This window comes from Athene cunicularia (assembly GCF_003259725.1).
Source record: "Athene cunicularia isolate RWA chromosome 4 unlocalized genomic scaffold, athCun1 chr4_part1, whole genome shotgun sequence".
Classification (NCBI taxonomy): domain Eukaryota; kingdom Metazoa; phylum Chordata; class Aves; order Strigiformes; family Strigidae; genus Athene; species Athene cunicularia.
In genome coordinates this window covers 11,357,613-11,380,127 of record NW_020799098.1, presented here as the reverse complement: position 1 = coordinate 11,380,127, position 22,515 = coordinate 11,357,613, and the positions used below count along the sequence as shown (strand labels likewise).

Here is a 22,515-nt window from a genome sequence, read left to right as displayed (position 1 = left end):
TTCTCTGTTCCACATCAACGGCAAAGCTGGGCACGTTGCAGACACTGAGGAGACTACAGAGCACCAGATTAAGGTCCCTTTCTGCCCACCCTCTGAAATAACTGTATTTAAGTGAGCTCAGTTTGGAAGCTGCATAATGATGTTAACTTGATGCTACCTGACACTCTTAAGGTAAGGTAAACAGTTTAAAGATGGTTCTTCACTAAAAAGACTACTATACCGGAGCTCACAGCATTAGAACATCATCATTTTCGATATATTTAAGTGTGAAATTGCCACACTAGAAAGGACTACTGCTTTTTTTTTTTTTTTTTTTTTTTTTTTTTTTTTATTAATCGGAGTCCTGTAAAGTCAATAGTGCTCAGTCTTTTGTTCTGGATAGCATTTCATGTCAGCTTGCATGGGAAATCAGAAAAAAAGACAGTGAGACTCAAGCTCATTACAGTGCTGAGGATCCACCAGATTTGTCTGTGGGTCACAGCAGTGGATTTGTATGGAAGAGGAGAGTCATGTCTCCAGCAGCACAATCTCTCCCCTGCACCGACAGCATTTTGGAACAGAGATATGGGATCACAACCTTGGGATCCCATTTTGGGAAGCCTGAAGGTGGCCTGCAGATTGAGAACTGAACGAATGTTGTTGTTGGAATTCCTCACCTGGACATGACCTCTAAGGCACAGCATTGTGTAAGAAGGGTCACCACACCTTGCTGTAATTACATAGCTAGCTCTCCTAAAACATACAAACACACACTGGAAGAATTAAAATGCAAATGTTTCTTATTAAGATGCACAAAACTAAGCAAGGGCTGAGCTAAACATCTCTACTGCAATGCAACCATTATAATGAAAAATCCTCATGCTCTATGAAATATGATTATTAAAATGAGTGGTAGGTAAAAAAAGTACAAAAAGTAATTAATTGCACATTAAAATACTTGCCTCACAGTGTTATCTCAGAAAGAAGTGATGCTTTTCACTGTAACTTAATAAGGCTTGTCTATTTTTCTGTGGCCTGCTAAAAAGGCACTAATCATTCTAAATAGAGTTATAATGTTTATTTAATTCAATTACATTTATTTTCCCCGAGAATAATTGTGCTTTTTATGCTCTGAATGAAATTCAGAGATCTTCAAAACTAATACTTAGGAACATGGCACTAGTGTGAGTTAAGTCAGAGGAAAGGAAAATTGTAAGTAACTTACAGCCATACTGCAGTAAGCTGTGACCAGGTCATGCTGCACAAGCATGTTTATTCTGTGTTAGTAACTGGATGGGAGTCCTCACATGAAAACCTCCTAATGCAGAAAATTCAGAGGATATCATGCTTCCCTATGAGTCGATATTGAACCAATGAACCAACCTAGTGGATGGCAGGACGTGATGAGTTGAAGACTAGAAAATTCAAAGTCCTAATACTTAGAGGTTATTTAAAACCTCATATTTGTTTCTGTTTTGCTTTTTGTTACATTATGTTTATAGGAAATGACAGCTGAGCATTATATTGCCTTTGCCTGAATCCATAGTGAATCTTTCAGCTAGTGTCTCTCTGAAGCACTATCATGCAGTCTATTTTATAGAGTGTAATTTTAAATAGTTGTCCACTTCATTTTTTTTTTTTTCAGAATCCCTGTAACATTTCCAATTGATGATCCACAAAATCCAGAATTAAAGCTACAGGATCTTTTCCAGAGTCTTCAAAACGCAAAATACTCAGACTAAACAGGGATTTACTGGGAAAGGTTTATTCACAGGTAAGAAAGCATTCATGTAAATAACCAAATTTTAGCTCTTTAGGGTAGTGAGGAGGCTTTGCTGGTGGAACATAGATGTTTTCTGTATTAAGATTTAGGATGTTAGAAGTATCTCAACATTCCATTCCCTTCTCCTGTGCCTCTCAAAGTTAGCCCAAATTTTACTTTTGGAAGCCCAATCATAATTTTCTGGAAAATTTTAACTGTTGAATTTCAAATCCTCATTTCTCTTTCACATGGTTTGCATATCTCATCCTTCTTTCTATTGCACTGATGGGGCTCAACAAGCTTTTCAGAGGTTTCTTCTAAGCCTACTGTGCCACGTTCCCAAGGGAGTATTGAATGTTATGCTCATCTGTGGAGTAATTAAGTTTCATGCTCAATAAATATTTCAAACTATTAAGTAATTATGTGATCCAGGAGGGAAAGTTAAGAAAGGGCCTGAGTTTCTACCTAATGAATCTTAAAATGTATCAAAAGATAACCAGAGCAGCTCCAGTAATCGGGGGATGAGGCAGTAGGTGCTACAATCCTGGTTACACTACATGAGGGAACTTAGTTATAATACTGAACCACTGGAGCACTCGTCCAACCGAGCCTTGGCAGGAGGTACAGATCCCACTCCTCTGCTTCCACATAGCAATGAGGCTCCCCAAAAAGGCTCCCAGGAGAAGTGTAACAGAAGCAGTAAGGAAAGGAGTCTGAAGTCCTTTCACAGAATCACAGAATCACCTAGGTTGGAAAGGACCCTGGAGATCATCTAGTCCAACCGTTCGCCTAGCACAGTTCCCACCCACAGCATATCCTTAAGCTCTAAATTGACCCGACTCGTGAACACCTCCAGGGATGGGGACTCCACCACCTCCCTGGGCAGCCCATTCCAATGCCTAACAACCTGTTCTGTAAAGAAATGCTTCCTAATATCTAGTCTGAACTTTCCCTGGCACAGCTTGAGGCCATTCCCTCGTCCTGTCGCTTTCTACTAGGCTAAAGAGGTTTAAACCCAGCTCTCTGCACCCTCCTTTCAGGGAGCTGTAGAGGGCGATGAGGTCTCCCCTCAGCCTCCTCTTCTCCAGACTAAATCCCCCCAGTTCCCTCAGCCGCTCCCCGTACGACCTGTGCTCCAGACCCTGCACCAGCTCCGCTGCCCTTCTCTGGACACGCTCGAGTCATTCAATGTCCTTTTTGTAGCGAGGGGCCCAAAACTGAACACAGGAATCGAGGGGCGGCCTCACCAGTGCCGAGTACAGGGGTCAGATCCCTTCCCTGTCCCTGCTGGCCACGCTATTGCTGACACAAGCCAGGATGCCATTGGCCTTCTTGGCCCCCTGGGCACACTGCTGGCTCCTGTTCAGCCGGCTGTCAATCAACACCCCAGGTCCCTCTCTGACTGGCAGCTCTCCAGCCACTCCTCCCCAAGCCTGTAGCGCTGCTGGGGGTTGTTGTGGCCCAAGGGCAGCCCCCGGCATTTGGCCTTAGTGAAACTCCTCCAGTTGGGCTCAGCCCATGGCTCCAGCCTGTCCAGGTCTCTGCAGCCTCCCTGCCCTCGAGCAGATCAACACTCCCACCCAACTGGGTGTCATCTGCAAACTGACTGAGGGTGCACTCGATCCCCTCGTCAGATCATCAATAAAGATGTGAAACAGGAGTGGCCCCAACACCGAGCCCCGGGGGACACCACTCGTGACTGGCCACCAACTGGACTTAACTTTCCTGTGCCAATGCCACCCCAAGCATCTATACAAGGTTCCTCAATCTGTTGATACATCTTGCTTAGTATGTCGGGGTATCATGAAACTTCCCAGACAATCTGTATTCTACTCAGCACTACTACTGTGGGGTACTTACAATCTAACCTCTTGGCAAATATCACAGGGCACACACAAAATATTCTGTAGTAACACTGTACTTTCAATATTTTCCCCAGATGAGTCATCCGCAAATATGCAAAAAGCTGAAAAGGTACAAGTATTTCTCTCAGGGATATCAATATATTACCTATGCAGTAGTACACATCCCTGAAGACAACCTGTACCATCATTCTTTCATTCAGCCAAACGAGCTTTTTCATATTGACACTGACAGAAGTAATTGCCTTCAGCAGACTGCTGATAAAAAATATTACATAATTAAGAAATTAATTCAGAAATAAAACTAAAACTATGAATCCATAATGGATTATTAAAATATATAGAAAATTTCAAGTTCCAAAAATTTCATTTTTCTTTAGGTACAAAATACCTTATTCTTAAAGCAGATTTTCCAGTTTCCCTTAGTTTGGGCTTTAGTGCATCTGTAATATGAATGCTCCACATCTAATTTCTGTTCACTCCCACAGAGTTTCCATGCAGATAGGAATTAGCTTTCGTACATATCACATAATTTCTAATGCATATTTTCATTTTATAATGACTTCTTTCATAAGGGCTTTGAAAGATGATATAGGCATCCAGCACTGATCATACCACAAGCATATGCCTACCATAAGAAACACAACGCAAACATTTTTCAAGTTAAATAATGTGAAGTTCCACTGAAGTCAGTGACCTTGCACATTTTCACTCCAGGTTATGAGCTTCATCGTGAAGTGAGCCCCTAACCTCAAATCCAGCCCCAAACTACAAATTGCACTTCTCTTTTAAAACACAGCATTCCAGTTTTGTTCTGATTTTCCCTATCTGAGCTTCAGAAGAGGTGGGACACACAACATTACTTGTATGAATGACATCTAGGAGCTGGGACTGTTATAAAATTCAGGCTCAATTACTGGAAACCAGTCCTTAATGGTTGCAGCCCAAAAGGCTAGAACACAGGGTGACTGTTGAATAAAAACTAGTGGAAAAAATATCATCCCTAAAACAAATCCAGACAAGCAGTTTCAGGAGGAAAAGCACGTTTGAATTAATGTGAGTGCTCTGTTCAAACAAGACCGCACCCATGTTTAAATCTCTCATTTCTGTTTACAAGAGAACAAGGTGGCAGATGAAGATTTGCTACTTGACATTCCAGAATATTTTTTTCTTTAGTAATTGTTTCAGTGTATCGTTGTTAAACAAAGAATGAACAGGCTCAAACAAAAGTGGAATAATTTACTTTGTACTGTATTTGATAGGCATGAATGAATAACGCTTTTAACTCTCTGACATTTAAAAGGCTGAAGAAACTCTGATACATTAAGATAAGAAAATAAAATGAAAACACTAAAAGATGGTTTCCAAATGTAATCTAACTATGTTGCCTTTCAGAACTACCAGCCTGTGACCACAGAAGAAATCTTATACTCTGATACAAGCAACTTTAGGAAGGAAAAAAAAAAAAAAAAAAATCTATGCAGCTGGGCATGAACTATCAGTTTGGGTGTGCAAGCACTGAACCACATTGCTGTAACTGAACAACAGCAAACAATAGTCAACCTAAGAAAAATGTATCAAGTGCATGCTTTTAGGAGCCCAAGGCCTAAATCATAAAAGGTATTCAAGTATATAAAAGAGGTATCAAGATTTTCAAAAGTGTCCACAAGCCCAACTTCCTTTGGAAAAAATAAAAACAGGCCATGTAGAACACCACTGGGAACCCAGCAGGTAAGGAATGTGCTCACATGTACCATCAGAAGGTGATGTCAGTTCTTGGAAACTCTGGACATAAGCTGTTCAAAATAGGGAAGTTTGCTCAAGAACACTTATATTTAAGCCCCTGCATAATAAAACAATCATTTTGATAAAATGTTCCAAGATAGAACAAACGATGTGCCTTTTTTTCAAATGCTATTGTAGCAAGAGCACCAAAGAATCCTATTTTGTAATTACATTATGTTAAGGCTTTCTCTTCACAGAATATACCAACCTAAGCAAATTAGAGACTTATGGAGGTCTTCAAAGCAAGGCTAACTTTAAAATTAGACCATACTCCTCAAAGCTTTGTCCAGCTGAGTTGTGCATGCCTCTAGGGATGGAGACTCTATAGCCTCCTGGGCAAACCGTTCCAGTGTACTACTTTCCCAGTGAGGAACTTTGGCCTTACATCTAGCTGTATTTTTCCTTCCTGCAACTTGCGACTGTTGCCTCTTGGCCTTCCATTGCCTACTTCTGAGAAGGCTATGTTTTCCTCTATAACCCCTCTACTGCAACGGTGAGCTGCTGACTCATGTTCAGCTTGTCTTCCATCAGGACCATCAGGTACTTTTCTGCAAAGCTGTTCCCCCATCTTGTGCTGACAAATGGTGTCATTCTGTCACAAGTGCAGGAATCTGGATTTACCTTCACTGAACTTCATGAAGTCCCTGTCAATCCATTCCTCTAGCCTGGCCATGTCCCTCTGAACAGAGGCGCCGCTCGCTGGAGCATCAACTGCTCTCAAGTTTGTATCATCTGCAGACACATTGAGGATGCAATTTCTCTTCTTCATACAGATAGTATAATCCAACCCTGTGCTACTGCTTTGTTCTGCAACATTATGTGAATTAACTTGATCTTCACCATTTCCCATTAGAATAGCTCACAGGAATGCTGCTCTGTTCATCTAATGTTAGAATAAACAGCACTGTGGTAGACAGAAACTTCTAAAAAAAGTCCTGGGCCAAATCCTTATCTTGTGTAAATTCCTTGCATTTCTGATCAGTTTATAGTAAAAGAAGATCCAGGCTATTTGTTCAAAAGCCAGAATGCCAGTAATGTATTTAAAAATCAGCAGGTCATTTATTATAACTAGGTCTTAATTCTGCATGTGTTAGTTCGCTGTTGGCATAAACATCTCCTGGAGGAGCACAAGGAGCTGGGTACTTCTGCCTCACTGTTGAGTTAAAACAAGCTAACAAAAACATGCTGAGTGTTTCTAAGCTTAGACATATGTGCTTTTGAAGAAAGAATTCCTACTATTTGAATGCATTTATTACCAGTTGAGCCTTCCTAATCTCTAGATACCTCTTGGGCTTATTAAAATATGCATTTTTACAAGGAACCATTTTTTATAATCCTTAAAATAAATTTCTTACACAACAGCATAATCTAAAAAATACTCACAATGGGAGAAAAGTTAGGAAAACACTACCACCCATTAAAACCCCACTCTCCTGCGGTTCTTGACCATTAGCCGAGGTCTTCATTGCGGTCTCCCTTAATGTGACCCAAAGAGCTAATACCATTTACTTGAGTTCACTTTTCATGACAGGAACATTCAATATAGAAAAATTCCCTTGGAAGAGGGAATCAAAGATCAGTGCCTTTTCCATGACACCTATGCTGGATCAAAGTTCACAACAAACTCTCTACAAACAGAAGCCTGCTTCAAGTCAACTTGCAAGAAGGCTGTTATAAATAAATATAGCTCAAGAAGATTTAGTCACCTTATTGCTCTTAAGTAGACCAGGAAATCAGAAACATCACCTGTGAGATACTCTAATCATACTGGACATGGTAAAACCATTTTCAGGTTTGACAGCTGATACAAAACACAACAGTTCTAGGTCTCCTTTCACTGACACCATTCATATCCCATCCACAGCCATCACACCCAGGAGATTGTTCCAATTTGCAGCAGTGAGAGGAAGGTGAGGCTTCAGCCCACAAAACAGATCATAATAAGACTACAATATTAGAACATGGATTTTTTTTTTGTAAAACATTGTCCTAGATAAATCACTCTATAGTTTGGATAATACATGGGCTTAGCAGTACTATGACCTTCACCATTTCATGTAGCCACAATCCAGCCCTAAGTGATACTGGCTGTGCAGAGGGAAAACAGGTCAGCCAGCAACCAGTTCTGCTCAGAGAGAGCACTTCCCTCCCAGAGATTCATGAGCATTGAATCATACCCTCTAGTGAATGTAAAATGGAGCTCAAGGTGAAATCTAACCTTAGTACCTGCTTCCAGTATTCCCAAGTGTTGCCTCCAAAAGCTTGAAGATACCAAGATATGCTAAATGGGTCCTCTACTAACAGATGGTGTGTGTGTCTGTGTCTGTGTGTCTACTCCTGTGCAAACTGATAAACCCACATAGTCTCAGGCTCCTGGAGTCCTGGGTTTTGCCCACGCCTGAAATCTGCTGAATGCACAAGTCAGCAACTAAGTTACAACCTTTTTCTCCTGCTGCTGCAAGAGGAAATGACGATAAACTGCTTTTCTACACAAAACTCCTTACTTCCAGAAATTCTGTAAGGCAGAAGGAAGGGATGGAGAAGAGGGGAAGAGGCTGGCAGGGAAGGCAAGTTTGTGCCTGTCGCTCAGTGCTGCATATGGTTTCAATGTGTAGATGAGCTGCGACCTCTGTTTTTCCAGTAGTTATAATCCTATTAAAACGCTGCTAATTTAATTGTTTAAAAACCTACTAATCCCTAATAAGTGTAAGATGGTCTACAAAGGAGTCCTTCCTGCAGACACACATGTTTAACATAGTGCAGCAATCAGCAGGATTAGCTTGGTCCCCTTATCGCTTTTCTGGTGTAGGTTTGAAGCAGATCTTGTTTATTGTTCTTTTTTTGCAAACCTCTGTGAGATCTTTGAAGCGGTCGGGCTCCTTGAGCCATCAGGCACTGGGCTGCACCTGGTGCGAGGCAGACTGAGCAAGTCCAACGTTAAACAAACAGCAATCCCAGCTGAGGACAGTGCATGAGTTATGGATAACGGCAGCCGGGCCAGGCACGATCATCCAAAGCAAACTATACATTGTCTTAAAAAAGCAATTTGGAGCTGCATTTGCTATTCAGACCAGTCTGATGTGTTTAAACAAAAACTCTGTCCTTTAATACACACACACACACACATACACACACATACACACACACACACACACACACATATATATAAAAGAATCCTTTATAGGATGTATCCAGATGAGTATCCCCTAAAGTCCCTGCTCCTTTTTCTGGACACACTATGCTTTTTATTATTGCTATAATGCCTTGCTACACCCCAGGCTTAAAACAGCGTGAGTTTGAGGCTCTTTTTTCCTTACAATCAAATCAATACCACTTGCTGGGTAATCAAGCAACAAACACATTGAAGTATTTAAGAACATAACACCATTTCCAAAATATACTACATGTATAAGAATTTGGTAAATTAACTGTTTTTTAAAAATTGATCTTTAATGAGGAATGTTCTGCTACTTCATAGATTTTCTTCTTTTTTTTGCTTTAAAACTAAAGTTTCTTTCTTCTTTTCTTGTCACATGATCAAGTTAAAAATACAATAAATTTATCTAAATATAAATCTTCCCCAAAGCCCAATATTGTAATTCCATAATTTTTATTGAACTATTTCTTCTTCTTAATACTAATTCACACAAAGATACATTAGTTTAATAATTTAGTTGAGTCTTTATTCAGTCCTGTCATTACTGAGTCAAAAAAATCAACCTCATATATTTTGCCTGAACACCAACTTCAGGATTTGGTCTTTGGAAACGGAGGTTTTATTTATGATAAATTATATTTGCTTTCTCCAGCTTATAATACTACTCTTTGAGAGAGGTGGATGCTGCAGCAAATCTGCAGCACAGTGATCATGGATTACACAGCCAAAGGAAAGGCTGAGTAAGACAATGGGCCAGAAACATAGGTCCATGTACTTGCAGGATAAAATAGAGCTTTTTTTATAATACTCAGGTTATTTAAGGAGGGTGGTTTTCAATATCCTGTATAAACATCCAAAATTAACGGCTTTCATCAGTACTTTTGTAAAACACCATTTGGTCAGACATTTGTCAGGGTTTGTGGCTGTTCTTATTTTGTTAAATTGCCTAAACGCTAATGTTTTGAAAAAAAAAAAAATAGATATAATGTTATTCCTCTCTCCTTTCATTGCTATTACTTGGCCACAGAAGCATCTACGATTAGTAAAAAAACAGGACAAAGACTTGCAAAGACATCAAGCAAATTTCATTCCTACCTCGAGCCTGGTTCTGTCCACATCCTTAGGCAATTTCACACGAACTCGGTTTGTTACAATAAGTGTTTCATAAGGATAAATCTGTTAAAAAGACAAAAGCATATGAACTCCAGACAAATCTGATTCTGATGTGTGGAAATGACAGTGTAGAGAACTTACTAATTTAAACAGTACATACTTGCATCCTGATTTGACAACTATTTCACTGGCACAGAAATTAACAAAATAAAATAAAAAAAGGAACACAGGTAACCTTGCTAGGAAGTGCTGAATCTGATTGTTCTTCCAGTGTTGGAAAAGCCCTTCTTACCTTGTATTCTGCAAAAGAATGAGAACAGGGTCACAGTTTAGAATTTATAGGATTCTTTCGGAGTCACTGCAATGAACATTTAGGTACATCAGCAATTTCTTATGCTACTATATTTCTCTCTTCTCAATAGTTGTTGGATAACTGCATGCATAGTAAGCATTTGAACCCCAGGCTCTGAATGCCTATAATACTGTCTATTACCAAAGCAATAGTCCTTGAAATCAAAGGCTTATTACAAAAAATCCATCTCCTGATGCCACTGGGTTACACAGTCAGTATGTCTGGCAAAATTGGGAATTTCTTTTTACAGGAGGCTTTCGTGCAGAGTTAAATCAGTCTTTTATCCAAAAGTCCTGCCCTTATTGTTCTTTACTGAAAACAGTTAAAACATATGGATTATTACAGGCATGTCAGTTTGGGAACATATACCATTGAGTTAATACAGTATTACAAGATGCCAACATCCTGCTCTTGGAATGACTTGGGCTGACTGCAGTGGGAATAACGATAGTAAAGAAAAGATGGTCTGAAGGTGGGGGGACTGCTGGATCTAAACTAGCAAAAGAATATTCTAGTTAGGTCAGTATATGACTATATATGATATGACTACCACAAGGTCATCTATTCACAGTGCTGATTAAATGCAACCAGGATAGCCAGTATGTTGTCATAGACCTTTTTATGGTCTGAAATGAAATCAGAGATAAGTCTACTTTTCAAATTCTGTACTTTAAACTATATAGACACAGAGACAAAGATTTGTATTGACACAGAGGCATGAAGTGAAGCATTAGAATAACATATTTAAAATGAGATTGTCTTTGAAACAAAATCCTACTCTTCCCCATGAGTAGATGCATGTTCCTAAATTGCTCAGCTCTTTTGAAAATTCCAACCCAAGTTCCATATTAAGTTCACAGTCCACTTAAACTGTAATAAAAAAAATGAATGCACATAAATTCTGCTTTTTGAATTCTGTACATTTTAACCACACTGTAGCACAAACAAGAAGCACAATGGACTTTTTTTTTTTTTTTTTAATTAGATATGTCTTGAAGGAGTGATTATCTTAAATTACTTCTTCTCTTTGATATGAGACCACTACCACAGAAGCTGCTGCCACATATTAAGGATACTGCAATTGACTCAGCCTGGTTGCACCACTTTATGATGCAGGACTTCAGTCAAACTTTTATGCTCGCTTAGATAAAAAGAAGATTCCCTGTGATAAACATGATACTGAGCTGGGTCTCTCTAGTCATTATTACATGAAGTACAGGAATATCTCAGAACAGTAACTTTTATGGCAATATGTTGAGCATGCTCAAAGGAAGAAAACATGAAGTGGAGTGGAAATGATATTGCAATGTACCTTTCATCCCCCAGCTCGCCTCCTGGTCCATGTCGTATTGGCCCATGTTTTCAGGCTGAAAGAAAGAAACAATGTAGTAGCAAAATACACCACATAACCACTCTGCACACTGTTGAGAGAAAAAATAAAACCAGTTGGTACTACACAATCAAAATATAGATCCTTGCGAGAGAGAATGAAAATAAAGTCTCATTTGAGCTTGACCTAATTGCTCCAAGCAGGCATCCTGAGCGTTCACAGCACCCATGATCCATGACTGCAGAGACGGAGCTCTGTCTGTAGAAGAGGATGGAGTGCCAAGTGAGTCCCTGGGTCCTCAGAGGCACTGCAGGTGCAGTTTGCTGCCTACACTGTGAATTCCCACAGACCGGCAAAAGCTGAAGTTTGGATGTCACTCAGGGAGGCAATTACAGTGTCATATCAACCCACCTCACCCCTAAACCCTTTGGATGTGTTTGAGCTCTGATTCCTTGCAGCTTTCAATGACGCAGAAAGGTGTCAGAAAGCCACCAGCCACCCCCATTTGAAGACCTGGCAGTAAAGTAAGACTGAAATTGGCACATGCCTTTCTCTGTGATGCAGACATCTTACTGCCATCATCACAAACCATTTATGCTGCACTGAAACTTGTCTCATTCTGCTTTCTGCCTCACACTGCTGTTCCCACTAAGACCAGGAAGAACTGTCCATACGTGCCATAGCTTTGTTTGACCCACTGTCTTTTTCCTTTGCTGGCAAATGCTATAATGAAAAACATTACAGGAGATCAGAAGAGCACTACTGTATGACTTTTTTTTCCAGACTCTCATTTTTGCCTGTTAGGGTACCAACAGTGTGCACAGCTATGCTCTCAATAACCTGCAAGGTTCCTTATTGTTTGGTTTTGGTTTATTTTGTTACACAGCACTGGGATGGCTGATTAAAAATAACAAACCACAAAAGCTGGTATGAACCTGCAATCCAAACAGAGGACAACCATTCTGAGAAGAATTTTGGCCTCAAGGATTTGACCATGAGCAACCTTTTCAACTTTCCTAGTATTCCTCTGCGAGGTAGGACTCTTTAGGTGGGACAAATGCTGCCATCTGCTGCTTTCATATTAGATTGCATAGCTTCAGCACACAAGCACAGCCAGCCAACTCCACTGCTGATGGAGTTTGCTTTGGCCACCTGTGTGAAGCCTTCTGATGGCTTTGGTGCCTCATCAGCACAACGGCTGGGCACCAGCTGGTCCCTCACTCGCTTCAAGTTACTGGTAACAGTCATTCTGAAAAGTCAGGAAAAAGTTGTTGACTCACTGGTGGGGACAGGTTTACCGAGACCCTTTCAAATTCCTAAATCTCAGCTGATCAAGTTGCAGTGCCACTGGTTCCTTCAGAAAGGAATTTAAGCAGTCAGGTATTGAAGCATCATGGGCACAATTAGTCTTGCAATATTAATGCAAAGGGATGGGCATTCAGTATCTACTGAAAAATTCATTTAGCTACTCTCTGAAGCTTTCTTGTAGCTTCTTCCAATGAATGACCTGCAGTTTGACTCTTACCATTGGGGAAGTTTAATCCTGCTCATGTACTTTTGCAGCTTTCACATCTTCCTTTGGAGAAGGGAGAAAATTTGTAATGAGGTCCTGCCCTTGCAATTTAGACACAAATTAATCTTCAAAATGTAAGTGCATGTGCATCTATGTATTGCCAGCTTATCACTATTAACCATCATGGGTTTGTACCTAAAAATATGAACAGAGAACCCATAATGCTAGATGCCAGAGAAAAAGCGAGCCCACAGTGTCAAAGATGCCTTTCTCCTAAAGACTTACAAAAATTATAAAAAAGGATTAGACAAATAATGCCTTGTCTCATCTGATCGTAATTTTGTTACGCATTTTGGTTTTTAGATTGCTGCCTGCCATTCCCTCTGTATCATTCTCTCCACACCTTAGAAGTACAATGACTGTGTGTGTATATACATATATAAACACACACATATATACACACAAGCATACTGGAGCAAAACAGAACAGATAGTTCAAGAAATGCAACGGACATAAGTTGTTCCACCTTTTCTCTAAGATCATTACTTGCCTAATTACAAGTCTAACCCTCTCTATCATTAATTCAAACTATACTGTGATCTATTAATATATGAAGCCTGTACATTTTGGACCTTTGTTTGTTTGGGGAGGAGAATCAAGATTCCAAACGCTCATGATGCACACAATTAAAAGGAGAAGACTCAGTCTGTCCTACTCTTGCAGACAGACAAATTGTAACCCACATAGGGCATGAATCTGTCAGAGAGGCCTGGCAGCCAAAACACCTTTGAAGAGTTATTCCTGTGTAGATTCTCAACTAGTTACTAAGCTGCCTATTTATGATTCACTTTTGCCTGGAGAATGCATTCAAATGTTTACCTACCTGATGTAAGCCATTCTTTCCATAGCCAGGCAGAGAAGCAGATTTAGAATATGGAAATCCTGTAAAAGATATAACATGTATGTTTTGTGAATCCTTTACAGCCTACTAAAACACAGAATTCAAGAACATATCCAAAAGTAGCAATTCCAATATCAATATGTACATTCTATTAGCGGGATGAAATATAACTAAGCAATGCTCATCTTTTCTCCATATTTGATGTACATGAACATGTGTAACAATGCCTATAAATAACAGCATGCCAGAATGCACTCACTTTACTGGGCGTGACCTGAAGACACTTGTGGGACTCATGTTATGGAAGCCTTATGCAGCTATATGATGCAAAGGAGATTTGAGAGCTTGTGAAATCTCTGTCTTGGTGTTAACTCAGTGTTAAACCATGACTTGAAAATGAGATTAAAGGTACCGCCATTTTAGACTTACATCACTTCTGATCATGATGTATGTACTCTGGTTTTGGTTATGTTTTTTTAAAAAGAAGTGTTGGTATCCTACCACTTAAAATAACCCACAAAAAACTTTTTGTTTTCTTTAAAACTTCTACTGCTTCAAGTGGAAAAAAGCATAAATGAAGATATGACAATGGATAAAGTAAATCAGTGAGAAGATAAACACTCAAGAGAAAGAGAGATTTAAGATAGACAAAATTGTCAAAGTGGTGTTATGATGAACAAACTGGATGTAATATGGTGATGAAACTGTGTGCCGTCACTATGAAACAACTGAAAAGCCTACTTTTAATATTGACAGTCTAATAAGAAAGTTTGGAAGTTCCTTTTGTGAGTGAAAGGACAGAAAGTGTTTCAGATTAGTTTTTGGTTAATAAAAATAATGCTCAATAGAAGTGAGAAGCTGAATCAGTTTAAATTCACAGAAGATGAGCAAACACGTGTGTAATAAAAAAACCATTCTTGATTCTACTAAGGGAAACTTTGATAAATTGATGCAAAGAGTTATACAGAAGTCAGTTAGCTCAAAGAACTGAATGTACAATGCTTCTTCCTGTCAAAAATGTTAGCAATCTGTGTCCAAAAAGGAAGGAAGGGAATCCAGACCCCACTGGATTAATAAATTCCCCAAGGAGATGATTAAGAATAAGCATACAGAAAGAAAAAACAAAAGATGGATCAGCAAAGAGCTCACAATGTGCTGAGATAAAGAGAGAACTGCCAGAAGTCAAGCTGAGTTAAACACTGAAAATGGTATTAAAACAAATAGCAAAAGGTTTTCCAGCTATCCAAATAAAAAGAGAACAAGGAAAGAAGAAATGGGATCACTGGGAGTTACGCTATGTCAGTACACAGCAGAGGTAAAAGATAACCTAGGTAGGGCTCCAACACTGAAGGCGTATTTCACCTCTGTTTTTAGGAACAAAATGTAGACTACTGAATAAGGAGGGAAAACTAATGGAATAAGGATAGGCCATTGTATCACAGTTGTGATGGAAATGTAATTCAAAGCACTTAACGTACTTACATCAAATTACAAGTCAAATACCTCTTACCATCTCAGAATAGCAACTATAGTTTTTATATTTAAGAGGGGAAAAGATAATGAGGAGCTACCAGTTTGCTTCCAACAGAAAACTTAAGGAAAGACTGAACAAAAACATCAAAGTAAACAGAAAATCAATAGATTTTATTTGGACTGACATAAGTTAAAGACACAGTGCCAGGCTTGATAGCTTTCTTTGTAAGGAAAATGACTTCTTCACAACACAAACTTTACTGGACCTTATCTAATATGATTGGTATTGGGCTGCACATGGAATTAAATGCAAATCTGGACAAGATGAAGTTTATCAGAGGAATTATAGGGTCAGTAAGGAAACAATGAAATGTAAGAAATGGGCAGTGAGAACTGAGCAGAGCTCACAGATGAAAGTGTCAGCATGGACTGGTGTTGAGCTGAAACTGACTCATGTTTTCACTAATAATCGGACACCAAATATAGTAATGGGATCATTAACTTTGCTGTCTACACAAAGTTATAAAGCACTGACAATAGAGAGGAGAGCAAGGATATCATAAAGAACTGGGATAACCTTAAGCATTAGAATAATAGAAATGGGATAAAATTTAATAATTCATGGGAGAAGTCACGCACTTGGAGACTCACAAATACCCCAAACTTCTACTATTTGAGAGCTCATAACTAAAAATGATGGGGAAGCAGACAGGCTTAGATATATAGCTCAACTACATGATGACCCTGAGTTGCTAATATAAGTGTAAAAAAACCCCCGAAGTTGAAAATTTCTGTCCTGATACATGTAAGATACAGAAAGAACAGTATTTCAGGCAGTGACAGGAGATCCCGTAGGAATCCTTTGTGCTGTTCTTGTTCATCAGTGCTCAAGAAGGTTAAATTAACTCCACCAGACCAGTGAATAACTGGGACACCGAAATTTCATCACAGGAAAGAAGGCTTGATAAACTTATTTAATCTAGTAAAATGGAGATGATCTATAAAAGCAAGAGATGTTTTAGAAATATAATCAGCCACCATCTGAGGAGTGGTATAAAATACAAGCAGAACTTTTGTTTTCAGTCCCACAGGGGGTTTCCACATCTGAAACAGGGACACAGTGATGAATGCTGAATTATAATAGATGGATCACTTAGCTATTCCAGTTTGGAGACTAGAAACTTATCACTGCCTGTTATCAGAATGGTAGCAACACCAGAGGCCAAAGAGTATAATACCTGTGAGACAGAATGAACTTATCTGCAACAAAACTATCATCTCTGCTCCTGCCTGGAAAAAGGATGCTGGTGTTGAACATCAGTGCAGAGTTCAATTTCTTGGCCTCTTGGCTACAGAGAGGATGGGTGAGACAGTTCTGTTCTATCGCCAAATAATACTACTGTTACTAAAGAAAAATGCACTAAGTTAAAGACCACTTTGAAAACAAACACAATTCACTTAGCACGTAGCAGTGGAGGAGCTGCCGCCCAGGCTGCCAGGGCTGAGCCACATTTGCGGGCTCAAGCGACATCGTGTGGCTGGCTGGAAAAAATCCAAGAGGCAAATAAAGCTGAAATAGCCCAAAATAAGCTATCAAGAGCCACTGAATCCAGTGGGAACTAGATTTCACTTAGCTTCTGTTTCCCATAAACTTAGTTTCAAGGTTAAACACTTCTTGTTTTGCCTTTTTTTTTTTTTTTTTTTTTTAAATACAACACTAAAAGCCAACAACCACATAATACTCATTATCACATCCAACTGCAGTTGTACTGTTAGCGTGAATTTTCTGGAGTAACCGGCCAAGATAAAGCAATTTTTGTCTCTAATTAGGCACTACCTGAACATCAGCTAATATCTGCAGGGATATGGCTCCTGCTTTTTCCAGTATGATATTCACTCCAACCTGGATATTCTGAGGTTGCCTATCAGCACATCAGGGAGACATGAACAGCAAGGGTTACACACCTTGCTAGATGTTTGCTTTTCTAAATATGTGACATTTTAAAGCATCAGTTATGGTAAATGTACTTACACAGAAACAAGACACTGGATGTAAGGAGATGCAAACACCACTCTAGATGCCTGCTATTCCACAAACCTCATAGTGATGTGCTTTGTTGTTAGATGATTCCTCTGGACATACAGCTAACGTAATGTGGCTAAGTATCTTCTAGAGCAGAATAACCCTTCTCTGGTTTGCTCAGAGGCTGGACAGATGAACACAGGGCTCTCTGCACAGTATGTTTAGACATAGCATCAGAGTTCCGCAGTCTGTCTAACCCTCTCCACTCTCCATGTAACCACCTGGCACCAAACCTATACCTGAAAAGTTTATTTTCTCTGATACTCATTGTTTATGCCACAGAGATGGGGCTGAATATCAAGAGTTCTCAACCCTAAGTGCAATAGGCAAAGCAGCTACTCTTCCATGGCCAACAGGGCATGTGACAGACTACAAATATTCAGAACTAAAAAGGGAAACACTGAATAGAAAATGAATTGTTTCAGATGTCCATAGTTATTAAAACAGTCAGGGGGCTTAATAAAATCATAAAGAAAGGAAAAAAAAAGAAGCGTAAATGTCATGAAAGGAAAACTTCCTCAGTGTCATTTCTGTGTAGTTGCTAATAGGGTAAACAGGGCAAATTTTCACAAGGGACAGAGAAATGCTGACAAAAATGAAAATGAACTACACAACACCTATTGCTTGGCACAGAGGTGATACTGACCCTGACAGAGGTGTAAACCACCTTTTGCATTTTTAGTTCCAATAAGGCCACATTTCCAAGATAATAAAAAACATAAAAGAAATGCTGGCATAGAAGAGTGACAGGTATAGCAATATTCTCATGAAAAAAAATTGACACTGTATGTTGTTCCTGTATAACACAGTTCTTGGTGTGCCATATACTTCTCCTACTTGAAATTTGCATGCAAGGACTATTCTCTCAATACATATGTAGAAAAGTTCCAGATCAAGCTCCAGAAAGCTTCCAAACATAACCAATGTGCACATTACAATGAAAGGTTAAGGTATTCATTTCGGAGCAATGATTATAGATGTTAGGTGTGTGAGGTGGTCAGACTTGGTTTCCCCCGCACAGGGAACCCTACAATACACCTTGTGCACATATATGTGATGTCTGGTGAGGACTAAGGCATGAAATCCCTTCAAGTCAGACCAGTGAGACTGACGATCCAAAATAACTTTTCTTCTTTATCTTGTTATAGCCTTGTGACAGACTTTGTACCATCTGTTTTTTTCTTCCTTGTATAGCTAAGCCATAATTTCTTTAATATAAGTTGATGGAGCCAGCTATCACGTTACCAAAATGCCCACAAGACTGACATCCTAGCCCTGCTGCCAGACATGCCTTGCATTGGATACATTCTTTTGGAAAACTGCATCCCCAACTTGTTTACCCCAGATGACCTGCTACTGCTCTATGGTGCAAAGTGGAAGAGGCAGGGAGAGGAACTTTCCAGTTATCTGTTAAAAATAATTTAATTTATTTTTTGTCATTTATGCAATCTAAAAGTAAAATTCAGACCTGATTCTGATGGTCTTTTCCTTCACTTCCTGACTTGCTGAAATGTAGAGTAAGAAATGTGCAGAACATGCTTTTGGTACTGACAGCTAGCACAGGCATACGGTCTTCAGTATTTAGTAAGAAAATTATCCCGTTATTCCACCTGGAAGATTTCTGTGAACTTATAGCTGTGAGCAATAACAAAAAATGCCTATTCTAAGTTAATCTTTGGAGCAAATTGTTCTTTATGCTTATCACAATATGGAAGAAATTACTCTACCAATATTCTAAATACATAGTTTGTATCAAGGAGTAATTAGCACAAGTCAACAATTTGCCTGATGGTACTATCCTGTCTATTGAAAATAGATAGCACATAATAAACAGGCACTTTGATGTATTAATGAGGGGCAGGTTTTTGTGGTAAGGAACCTCTGCTCCGTGTCCAAAGAGACAATACGGTTTCTTTACACAAGTAGTGCTTCTTTCACTACTATGAAACTATAGTTTCATTATTGAAGTCTGAAGGCACTGAACACTTAAAAGCTACAGCAAAACAAATTGAGAAACAAGTGTAATTACGATAGAGAAATGAAGCATAAAGCCAACTAGAGACCTATGTGGGTGTGGCTGCAGCAGGGTCACCTTCCTTTGCCACATTCCTACTCGGTAGTGCCGGTGGGGCAGGGGATATAGTACTCACGGGAGTAGCCAGCAGTCATGCCCTCCTGTGCCCTTGGGAAGTTTTCTCTGTCAGTTCCAGCAGTAAGAGACAGGGACCGTGTGTCAGAATCCGGGGAATTAGTTCTGGTGTCCATATCCCCTTTCAGAATAAGCCAACTGGTCTTTAGCTGGAGAGAGTAAAAAGCCCATTACAAGATTCAGAATTTAACATCCAAATGCAGGTCTCCTACCTCACCTATCCAGGAAATCTTGCGAACTGACTGTATGTTTATGCTCACTGCAACTTGTATCATCCTTTATCAGATTACAAAAGTTGACCGTATCATGACTTAAACATCACAGCTACCAAAAACATTTAACTTTCAGCTGGGCTGAGGATAGTTTCTCTATTAATTAAGCTGCTCACTGTGCCCCACTTTAGAAGATACACTGTCATTTTCTTAAAATTAATGTGCTGTTAACATTTTTCTGGTATGTTAATATGCACCCTAAGTAAAAGTCCGCAGGCTTAGCTGAATCACCAATGTATATACTGAGACTGAGCAAAAACCCACAAGCTTATTGTTCTTAACCTCAACATTGCTACTTCTATCTTTACTGTAGAATGTGTATTCTAAACCCTCTGGGTGAGAGATTAAGCTTTTCTGTATCTTCCTGGAAAGACCTAAAAGTAGTTACAATTATTTCAGTTATAGGAAAGAATACCTTCATGTACGAATGTGTTTTAAAAAACAGCTGCTTCAAGAGAGATCAATAAACTACTCTTTTGTTCTTTCTGATCATTACCTTCTTACTGTCCTGATCCAAGCTTCCATCCTCCCCTTCTGATCGTCTTGCTGCTGAAAGATTAAGTTAATTTTAAAAAGTAGAACAGATTACATCTTTTTTGTCTTCTGTTTTAACTGTGGTTATGTTCCAAATATTTTTAAGAAGGGAATAAAACAAAAAAAAACCAAACCACAGAGCTGGGCAGGAAATTCAATGTGTAGAGCTATGGTTTCACAGAATTACTTAAAATAATTTTGAAATTATTATAGTAACATTCCTCCTTTAGGTATATAGTGAATTTAGTCAATCTATTCCTCCTGGATTTTGAACCTATCTTTTTAGGAAGAAACTACTTTTGGAGAATGATTGGTGGGAAGAAAACTACGTCGTAACTTAGGGACGGATTTAATACAGTCAGTGCAGTCATTTCCCCATTCTTCTGTGTTACTATGATCATGAAAAGTATATATGGTCGCACAGATACTTTAGTTTTCTGCACACCTGGGCCACCTGCATTCTCAAAAATGACAGGCAATGATGGTAAAGAAGATAAGAACAAATCAGGTGTTACATCTTTATGTAATCTACCAGAGGCTGTGTCAGACTCTAAAATTCACAATTCTTTGACCAACCACTTTTCTGACTGTTTTCCCCAGTAAAGAGTCTTTTAACAAAAAAAAAAAAAAAAAAAAAAAAAAAAAAAAAAAAAAAAAAATTTATTTTCTTGTAACTTTCGAACTTGCTGAGAAGAAAACTCAAAACTGTAACCCTAAAAGCCATTCATTAGATAGTTTCCAACCATCAAACGTGTTTTTCCTTGTCTATTGTTACAGACACTGAGTTAAACCTCAGAATCTTACAGAAAGATTGTGCCAAATTTCACATAATTTCAGATAAATTTCCAATATCAGAGTCCTACTTGCCTTCAAATCACTCTGTGTTGTTTTGAGGAGAGTTTTAATGGTACAAAACTGTAGTAATGCAATGATCTAGCATGATTTTAAGCCCATGAGAGGTCTTCCTAACAAGGGAGATGTATGCAGTGCCTGAGGAAAAGGGCAACACGGAGAGCCCCATGCAATGCAGTGTAGCTAGAAAATATATTTATTAATAATAAAACCAGACGATAATACAAAAGTTAAGTCTCAGACTAGATTCTCAGAGGTGGAGAGGAGCTGCACTACTGCAGAAGCTGCAGAAATACTGCAACACCCCCAGCAAGTTGGGAGTAACTCTGCCCTCTGTTTCCCCAGCCAGCACATGTTTGCAGAGGATCTGCCCTACATCTAAACCCTACGGGGAAAAGGCCACTGTCATTAGTATTTCAATGCTATTCTGTTTCATTTCCTGGTGCCATCACACAGCTCACATACAGACCTTAACTGGTTTTGTTGAAGATGTGATACTTAAAAAATAACAAATCACAGTAAGGAAAATATCTATGCGTTAGAGGTGAAAACCTGTAACTGTAGGGTTTTTTTTTTTTCTCAATTTAATGTGGCAAAACAAAGCTGGGTCATAAAATAAAACAGCATTATGAAAAAACCTCAAGGTTTTCACAGTGAACTAATAGCACCCTGTTGAGGGCATTTTCCCAAGATGGGAAGCTGCTTGTCTGAGAAATAAATAGAATGAAATATCCATGTATGACAGGTGAAGAATAAAGACCCACATTGCAAGAAGGACTTAAACCTGGTTCACTGATATTTTGGGGTCATACCCTAAACCACCAGTCAACCAGGTGTTCCAGGTTATATGTATGGATCTTGCCCTCACTAAATCAGAAATCCATATAGAGAATCTAATGTCTTTTTGGAAAATAGTTTTTGTTTCAAAATGTTGATGTTTTCAAAGGAAAAACAAGTTTAATCTAAAGCCGTGATTCAGAGATTTCAAATGTTCCAAAGGATCTTGAGAGCATCTGACTTCAAAGAGATGAAGAAGAGTACAAGCAAAACCAATGGGGCCATGAAGGCCTGCTCCTCCCAAGTTCCTGAGAGGGCTTTATATAACCCAAGTGGCATGAAATTTCATTCAGTACTGAGCATTAGCTTCCCCACTACAAGGGATACTTGGTTCTGCTGGGAACTCCAACGTGAACGGCAAGTTTCACATGGATCGGTGCTAATACTGCGCCCAAGAGCAAACCTTTTTTTTTTTTTTTTTTTTTTTTTAAATCTTTGAATGATGTTCAAATATTTCTGAAACATGAACACAGGCGCCTGCACTCTTCACTTTCTGACTCCAGCTCTCAGCCTGATCTCTCATATGTCCCATTCTTCCACCACCTTTTTTTTTTTTTTTTT

At 39.1% G+C, this 22,515-nt stretch overlaps 1 protein-coding gene across 15 annotated transcripts in view; it reads right to left on the bottom strand.

Annotated features, from left to right (window-relative positions):
- The window catches only part of ABLIM2 (actin binding LIM protein family member 2), a 134,227-nt gene that overhangs the window by 5,779 nt on the left and 105,933 nt on the right, over nt 1-22,515 (bottom strand). For 9 of the 15 annotated variants that reach the window (XM_026847188.1, XM_026847193.1, XM_026847196.1 and 6 more), the window contains 6 exons: nt 20,228-20,280; nt 19,461-19,608; nt 13,737-13,795; nt 11,323-11,377; nt 9,894-9,958; nt 9,641-9,721 (listed from right to left, as the gene is read on the bottom strand). In XM_026847188.1, the coding sequence (XP_026702989.1) occupies nt 9,641-9,721; nt 9,894-9,958; nt 11,323-11,377; nt 13,737-13,795; nt 19,461-19,608; nt 20,228-20,280 (461 nt within the window). The remainder of the gene's footprint in view (nt 1-9,640; nt 9,722-9,893; nt 9,959-11,322; nt 11,378-13,736; nt 13,796-19,460; nt 19,609-20,227; nt 20,281-22,515) is intronic. The other 6 variants (XM_026847203.1, XM_026847199.1, XM_026847200.1 and 3 more) reach the window with 2 other exon arrangements.